This window comes from Pteropus medius, unplaced genomic scaffold (assembly GCF_902729225.1).
Source record: "Pteropus medius unplaced genomic scaffold, Ma_sr-lr_union100, whole genome shotgun sequence".
In the NCBI taxonomy this organism is placed as follows: domain Eukaryota; kingdom Metazoa; phylum Chordata; class Mammalia; order Chiroptera; family Pteropodidae; genus Pteropus; species Pteropus medius.
In genome coordinates this window covers 25,823,192-25,831,619 of record NW_024351073.1, presented here as the reverse complement: position 1 = coordinate 25,831,619, position 8,428 = coordinate 25,823,192, and the positions used below count along the sequence as shown (strand labels likewise).

At 63.6% G+C, this 8,428-nt stretch overlaps 1 protein-coding gene across 1 annotated transcript in view; it reads right to left on the bottom strand.

Annotated features, from left to right (window-relative positions):
- Positions 1-8,428, bottom strand: part of SLC6A3 (solute carrier family 6 member 3) — a 35,411-nt gene that overhangs the window by 25,112 nt on the left and 1,871 nt on the right. Inside the window, exons 2-5 of the mRNA XM_039842549.1 lie at positions 7,508-7,582; positions 5,497-5,885; positions 3,376-3,588; positions 1,743-2,266 (exon numbers count right to left, since the gene is read on the bottom strand). Coding sequence (XP_039698483.1) covers positions 1,743-2,266; positions 3,376-3,588; positions 5,497-5,885; positions 7,508-7,582 — 1,201 coding nt within the window. The remainder of the gene's footprint in view (positions 1-1,742; positions 2,267-3,375; positions 3,589-5,496; positions 5,886-7,507; positions 7,583-8,428) is intronic.

Sequence of the window (8,428 nt, the reverse complement as noted above, 5' to 3'; positions counted from 1 at the left end):
TCACCTCCAGCGGCGGCGTCTGCGCACGCTGACCGTCCCCTCACGAGGCGGAGGGTCTGGGCGCCCTTCCGCCCCAGCCTCTCTCTTCCAGGCTGCAGAGTTTCAGAGACGCTTCGCTGGCCTGAATTCTCAGTCGTGCATCACGCGCATTTTTTCTTCCTAGCGTTCCTAGTCACGAGTCACTGGAGTGATCCGTTTTTCCCCTCTGATTGTCTTATCTGAAAATCAGGCAGATAAATGAACTCTTTCTACGCCTGCCAAACAAAGGCGAGCCGTCCCCAGCCCGTGACACTGGCACCGTCCCACGTCTCGCGAGCCTTCCCGGTGTCCGAAGTGGCACTGAGATGCCCCCGGCATTGTGAAGACGCGCTGGCTGGGAAGCGGAGCCGCCGTTTTGCCGACAGCACGACGCAGCAACACCGCCTGCATCACGGCTGTCTCCGAACGCCCTTCCGTGTGGCGGGACGTGGCCGTGACGCTCCCGGGCTCTCGCCGCAGCCACCTCCGCACGGCCTCCTCGGCCGGGGCCACCGGGCGAGGGACCCGGCCTCGGCCTCTTCCTGAGTCACCACTGCAGCTGCGCAACGTAGACGCGGAAGAACCGGTGGCAAGCACGGCGGCTCGTTTTTAGTTTTCGCCCCTAAGAATGACAAAACCCGCTTTGCGGGACGCTCTGCTCTTCTGCATGTGCACGGTTCTGTCACCCCCGGTTGCTTCCGCGCTGCGTCCGGTACACGCTGGGCCCCCGCCAGCCTCCTTTCTGCGGCCACGGCCGCCCCCGTGCCCTTCAGGCACATGGGATGCGACAGGTCCAGGCGGCTCTCCTTCCCGCCCTGTCCTCTGCAGCCGCTCACCCCTCCAGAGACCAGGCTCTCACCCCCAGGCTTGGGGTCTCCCTCCTCCTGGCAGGTGGCTTCTCAGCCGGCCTGACTGTCCCATCAAAGGACTTCTGCCCCTGTCCTCGGACACTTCCCACGCTGCCCGATCCAGGCCGCCTCACGCACACTCTCCCCAGCAACACTCTGACAATGCCCGGTGCCCCCAGCGGCCCCTCCGCCCCGCGTCGGGCCTGAGGAAGCGGGGCCAGGCGCTGGCGTGGGGCCGGGCAAGGCCCAGAGACCAGGTGAGAGGACAAGGACAGGCTTCAGGCTGCGGGCCATGCGGCCAGGAATGCTGAGGGCCTGGCAGGGGGACGAGCAGGACACCGGGAAGGCCACTGGACACGGGGCCCGCGGAGGGACCCGTGAGCAAACCAGAGCGCTTGTAAGACGGGAAGAGCGTCTTGTGGACAGCAGGCAGCCGGGCACCTGCAGGCAGGTGTGTTTAGCAAGGCAGGAGGGCTGGGCCTGGCCCACGGGCAGAGGACGGGCAGGTGACTGACCGAGAAGGCCGAGCCCAGCCCCCTCCGCAGCCCCTGGCCGTCTTTCCGAGTCACGAGCGTGGCGTCTCCGCCAGCCTCCCCCCACCCCGGCGCTGCTGGAAGGAGCAGGGGTGGCCACGGGCCTGCTCGGCCTGCTGTGTCCTCCGAGGGGCCGCCCTCCAGCCGTGCTGGGCCACGAGCGCGACTCGCCCACGGGAACCCCAGGGGACAGAGCGGGGGGCACAGGGCGAGGCCAGGGCCCTCACGCCCACGAGGCAGTGGGGGCCGAGCCCCGGGCGCAGTGGGGGCCGGCTCTGCATCTTCCCCAAGCCCCGCTCCGGCAGACACGGGGGCCCCGGGCTGGGTGCGGACGCCCACTTACTCGAAGTACTCGGCGGCGGGCGTGGTCTGGAAGCTGTGGTTGAGGCCGGGCCGGCCGCTGGCGTTGCCCGCGGGCTCGTCCGCGCAGCGGGCGCTGTTCCACGTGTTGTTGCAGTGGGTCCAGGGCAGGGCCACCGCGAAGGACGAGAACAGGTAATGCAGAGCCCAGGCGATGATGACGTTGTAGAAGAAGCCGACGTACAGCGAGATGAGGATGACCGTGAAGCCCACGCCTGCGGACGGCACGGCACCGTCCACGGGCGCCCTCCCCGTCCCCACGGGAGACGTCGCCACCCCGTGCCCGCCGTTCACCTCCGCCGGGACACTGGGCCACGCCTGTGAGCACGGGGCGCAGAGGAGCGGAGGGCGATGCCAGACCCCACGTGGGGACCAGAGTGGGTCCCTCCCCAATCTGGCGGTGGCCACCGACGTCCACCGAGGCACTCGGAGTGTCTCTGAGGGACGTTCGGGGCCACGAAGGCCACCGGGGCCACTGAAGGCTGTCTGGGGTTCTGGCTGGAATACCTGGGGACATGCAGGGAGATCCAGGGCCACCTGGTAGAACCAGGTTGCCCACAGGCATACGGGTAACTAAGGGCCATCCATGCCTATCCACTGCCATTCAAAGCCACTCGGGATGACACAGGATCATCCAGGCACACTTTAGGCCATCGAGGGCCACTCTGGGTCACCCAGAGTTATCCAGGGACCTCAGATGCATCTGTGGCCGCCTAACTCCCCTGGCCATTTCCTGCTCAAATAAGCTCACTCCTGCCTGCCCTCCCCGCCGCTAAAGGGCGCTCCCGCTCACGCCTGATGATTCGTGGCTTGCCAACCAACCAACGTCCTTCCTGATCTCGGCAGCTGTGTAGGGATGACAAGACTATGTAAAACTGCCTGTTATGTCACACTCGGGGCCAGGAGTCCGCCGAGCCGGTGCCAGCATCGAGAAGCGCTGCTTCCTGCTGCAGCCTCCGAGGCTCATCCGGGACCGTCGAGGGCATCCAAGACCACCCATGCCCACCGGGGCTAACCCAGGGATGCCCAGAGTCACCCAGGGCCACCCACAGCTACTCATGCCACCCCAAGGCTACCCACGGCAATCTGAGTCATCTGGGCTCATTCATAGCTACCCAGAGCCATTGAGGCCACCCGGGGACACCCAGGGGCACTCAAGGCCACAAAACCTGGAGTTTGGGGTCAGTTTTGAGGGGCTCCTGGCCCCTGGTGAGCTACAGCGGAAGAGCGTGCTGGGCAGTCGGCGGTGGTGTGCCGGCCCGCCTGGTGGGCGCAGGCGTCTGGCGGTTGTCCCCTGGGCGGGGAAGGGCCACTGCCCTCAGAGCGGGACGAGCGCCGCCACGTTCCTGCCACGCGGTTCACGTCGCTAAGCTCCACGCTGTTCGCGTTTCGACCGTCCTTCTCAGCTTTGCCGATTGGACTAGCTTGGGCTGTGACCTTAACCTTCTTTGTTAGAAGCCTGCGAGGCGCCATGCCGCCCTGCCCGCCGTGGCTGAGGAGGAGCCAGCCTCCAAGGTGACTTCCGCAGGGAGCGGCTTGCTTTGTTTTTTACGGGCAGAAACCTTAGGAGAAGCCATTTTCGTGTTCAGGCCACTTCGCTGAAGTGCTCTTCCTACCTTAAAAGCAAAACTGGAGGCACCAAAATTTATCTGTGTAGGTGCATCAGACAGAGCCAGCATCGGGCGGCACGCCAGGCCCCGGTAGGCGCCCCGCTGGAGAACGGCCTCAGAGGCGGTGACAACTGGACAAAGCCGCTTCCTGTGGGACGTCTTCTCCAGGGTGAAACTGGTCGACAGTAAGCGGCCCCACGTTGCGCTTCCGCTGGGTTCCTTTAAGGGGACAGGCTGGGTGGTGATTTACGGTGAGCCTGCTGAGGCAGCCACATGGCCGCGATGTCGTGCGGTCGGCCAGCCATTTTGTCACGAGGACACGCTCGTTGGAAGCCACCACGGACGGTTCCCCTGGCGGTGGGCCGACTTTACGCGCTCGACCTGGAATCGTTTGAGACTCTGCGTCCCAAACCCTCAGCGTGGAACTTTGGGAACTCGGGGAGCCTTTGGTCAAACCCGAGTGCAGATCCAAATCCAGTGTCTGAAGGAAGAGCCGACGTTGCCTCTGGTCCTCTTGGAACCCTGGCTGTGCGCTCAGCCCTCCATCTGGGCGGGTCAGATTTCTCGACCTTCACAATGGAGCGACGAGGTCACGGCGGGGCCGACGCAGCTCCTGGAGCGCATGGGCTCCCCATCAGCAGCCAGCACACCAGCCCTGGAGCGCCCCCCGCTGCTGTCTGGCGGCCGCCATCGCTGAGTGAAGGAAAAGATTCTCTCAAGTTCGTTTGGTCACTCTTAGAGCTGCCCTTCAGGCCTGCAGAGTCTTAGAGGCCACGGGCCTGGGCCACCGCCAAGCACCTCCTTGCCGTCACTTAGGACCCGGCCAACTGACACCCCACTTTCTCTTGCTATGAGAATGCCTGATGATTGCTGTTCACTACCTCGCCATGGACGCTAACTAAAGCCGCCCGGTGCGTGTCCTTCACCACTTCCTGCCACACGGAGCCCTCTGCCAAGGAGACGGCTCCTTCAGCCAGAATGTGTTCCTCTATGTCTGGAAGCTCAGGGCTAACGGAGTTTCACGCAGCTCTTAATGTCAATTTTCTTAAATTTTGATTTTTCTTAATATGTTTATATAACCTTGTGTGTTATATAAAATATAAATTTAAAGAATTTTAAATTCTTTTTTAGAAAGAGGGAAGGTTGGCTAAATAAATCACACTAAAACACTGCTGACCACAAAGTACCATAAAATTACGTTCCAGTCCACGATCTGGAGTGCGGTGCCTCCGTGGGGTACAGAATTACTCGGGCTGCCGTGAAAGAGGCATCCTCAGGCCTTGAGGGAGCCTTCGGCACCCCCAGAGCCAGCTCACTCCGGGGCGTTCACGAGGGCTGGCGCCCCAGGAACGCCGGCGGAAGGAACGCGTTTCTGGGGGGAGCCCCCAGGTCCGCGAGGGTCGGCCGCGTCCGTCCGCGGTCGCCGCGGTTGTCTCTCGTGTCTGGCCGCTGCGTGCGTGTGCGCGCGCGCTCAGACCGGAGAGGGGCGGGGAAAGAGGGTCATCCCCGAGACTCCTCCCCCAGCCTCTGTGATTCCGTGTTTGGTGCTGGGGCCACCCGCAGCGTCTCCTGTCGCGGCCGTGCGGAGGGCCGGAGGCCAGCCGTCCGGGGAACCGAGGCTGAGGCGCAGCCGGATGCTTGACCCCGCCGCGGGGGGCCCACTGTCTGGCTTTCTCGGGAGCTCAGTGCCGGTCAGGCGCAGTGAGCGGCTCCTGGTCCATGGGGGGCCAGGGCGGGGGTGTGTGTGTGTGTGTGTGACGCGCGCTGTCCGGAGGGCTCGCTCCAAACGCAGGGCCACCTCTGCAGTGGCCTGGATGCGCTGGGCCCTCTCCGAGGGGCAGGATGGGCTTTTAGCTCCATAGGGATTATTGGGGGCTTTTTAACGGATGCCCCCATTTATCACGTGTTCCCTATATTTCATGACGTGAAATACAGAGGCCACTCATTAATGTTTTTACAAACAGGAGAAGAGCGAAGGCGTGTGTGTCGGGACCCAGAAAGGCATGGTTTGCCTCCCTTAATCCAAAGAGCGATGACGTCTCCCAGGACACGGGCATCCCGCGGACGAAACGGAGCTGGAGCGGAGGCGGCTGGGCCGGCGTTAACCCGCGGGCGTGTCTCGCTCACACCTGGAAGTTTGGCGCCGGCGCCCGCGCCCTGCTCGCGGATCCTGGACGCGCGCGGCCCCTGCTGAGGCCCGGACAGTGGCTCCAGAGCGGACTTTCTGTGGTTCGTGACGAGATGGGTGACCAGGCTCCGGCGGAGACTCCGCCCACAGGGGCCACCTGGCGCCTCTTCGTGGCCTCCTCCGCCCCAGCTCAGCCCTCGGCTGGAGGAGCTTCCGGAGCTGGACGCACGCGGTGTGGGGTGCGGCGCGAGGCAGCCACCCAGCCCGAGGCCGCCTGCCGACTTCCCCCGCAGGCTCCGCTCTGGCTGGGGGGAGGCGGCGCCCCGCGTGCGGCTGCTGCCAGTCAGATTTCCTGCACGGCCCCGGTTCCTGGGGGTTGAGTAGCGACCTGAAACCTCGAAAAGCCTTTGCGAGCGGACAGTCACCGTGGAGCTCTGCGGGAGGGAACCGGCGGGTCCCCAGCCCCTGCGGCCGTGGCCTTCTCTCCGCAGCCCCTCGCCTGCGGCCGGCACTCAGGAAGGACGCGGGTCCACGCTGGCTCCCTGGTGGGCGGTGGGGACACGGGGTCCTGTCACGCGAGAAACTTACCGCGGACATTCTCCGGACGGGCAGACCGTGCTGCTCGGAAATGCAGGGTCGCGAGCGGAAAGCGCCACAGCCTGCGTCCTGGCGGGAGGCCCCCTTCCTCAATGCCTGCCCAGGCGGCTGCCCCATAAACACTGACGTTGCGGCTCGGTGCAGACGTGGGACCTGTCACACTGTGCGCAGAGCCTAGTGATTGCGGCCACTCACTGGTGTCTCGAACTGGGAGCGTGGGTCCACTGCCCTCGGCAGCACGAAGACGCCGTGACGTCTCAGGTGACACCTGCGTCATGGCTGAGGAGGCCCGGTGCCCTCAGAGCCTGCCCAGTCCTCCACTGGGAGTTAACGGTGGCACCGGTGGTGGGAGGAGGGGGGGTCCAGGCAACTTGTCTGCGTCTCCACGTGTGAGTGCAAATCACACCAGGGGACCCTCGGCTGGGGACGCCAGAGCCCAGAGGTACCCAGACCTCGCTCTGGGACCCCGCTCAGGGCGGCCCGGAGTCATTGGGCCTCGGAAAACATTGCTAACGCCGCCAGAGTCAGCAAGCTGGCCATTAGCACGCAGCGGCCGGAGGAGCCGTCACGCCTGGCCGGTCTCGCCGTTTCCGTTGCTGTGAGGGTGATTTTCTCCCCATGGAGACGATCTCAGCAGCTGCACGATGGCCTCACCCCCAAGGCTGGGTCGGCGCTGTCTGAGCACGCAGCCACCCAGCCAGCCGCATGGCTCACGTGACACCCACTGGGGCTTCTGCCCTCCTGAAATCATCACCTTCCGAGCGCCTCTGAGAAAACCCTACGCCGGGTGCGTGACAGCCACGTTCTTAGTGAAAGGAGCTGTCGGCACCGGGCCGACACTTCCCTGGTCGAGCACCCTCACCCCAACACTCCCTGGACCGTCAGCGACCGGGAAGCGGTGTTGGCCCCAGTGAGGCGGATGGGTCTGGGATGGAATCCGCCGTGATGCGGTGACAGCGGTGAGCTGCCTAAGGACCCCGCTCTGGTGCCTGCATCTCCAGCGTGGAGACAACAAGCTACGTGCCTGCCTCCGCCAGGTCTTGGGGTGCAGGGTGGGGACCCCAGGGAGGCCAGCCACTGGAACTCCCCCTGAGCTGTGAGTTGCGTCACAGTGGCAGTGAGTAACTAGACAGATGACAGATGAATGATAGATGATAGACATGATAGATAGCTGACAGGTCGGTCGATCGATGATAGGTAAATGATAGATAATGCATGGATGACAGATGATAGATCCATAGATAAATGACAGACAATAGATAGATGGATAGGGAGATGACAGACAGATGGACAGGTAGAGAGACTATGGAGGGTAAGGACAGGGGAAGAAGCAGCCGGGGTCGCTGTGGCCGAGCCGCTGAGTCAGCGCTCCCCGCGGGCGAGGAGGCGGGGGAGGGGCTGCTCTCGCTTTACCTGCCGACTGCACGTCTGAGCTCTCCGCGCCGATGCCCAGATGCACGTCCAACCTCTGGACGGCCTCGACCCCCGCTGCAGGGCAGGGAAGGGCTGTTCATGCACGCGGGCCGCCTGGTGCCGTGTCCAGGCCGCCAGCCGTGCACAGACGACCCTCCCGGCCCTGTCCGGACGTGGACGGCGGGACCGACGCCTCGAGAGCGAGCTTTTCACCCAAGACTCCTCGCTTCTCTCTTCTTTGGGACACTGGGCACTGCGTGGGGTGCCCACTTTGTGAACCCCGAGACCTTGACCAAACCTTTATCATTTACTTCTAGCCAAGGCCTCCTGAGCTCATTTACGTTTGCTCAGTGTTTAATAGTGATAGATCTGATATACAGATGACAATGGTAGATAGGTAGGTGGATCGCAGGTGCCTGATAGATGACAGGTGGGTGACAGGTGGATAAGATGCAGACAGGTGAACGATGACGGACAGTGAGCTGAGCTGTGTCCACCCTGGCATCTCGGGACTTGGAGACAGGTCCTCACAGAGGAAGTCAAGTTGCGGTGAGGCCGTGGGGGGGGCGCGCCCTAGGCAAGGAGGGTGAGACCCTATGAAAGGGAGGTTTGGGTCCTGAGACACAGGGGTGGGGAGGGTGCCGTGAAGACACAGGGAGACCTTCATCTGCCAGCCCAGGAGGGGGGCCCGGGAGCCTCTCAGACGCCCGCACGAGTGTCGACCACCAAAGCCTTCAGTTTGGGTTTCCAGCCTCCGAGAGTGTGAGGTGACGACGTCTGTGTAAGCCACTCCGTTCGTGGCACCTTGTAAGGCAGCCCCAGCCAACGAGTACAGACAGGCAGGACAGGTGACAGGTGACAGTGGGCGATGGGTGGGGGTTCGCGCTTATCTACCATCTTGATACTCTGACAAAACCATGC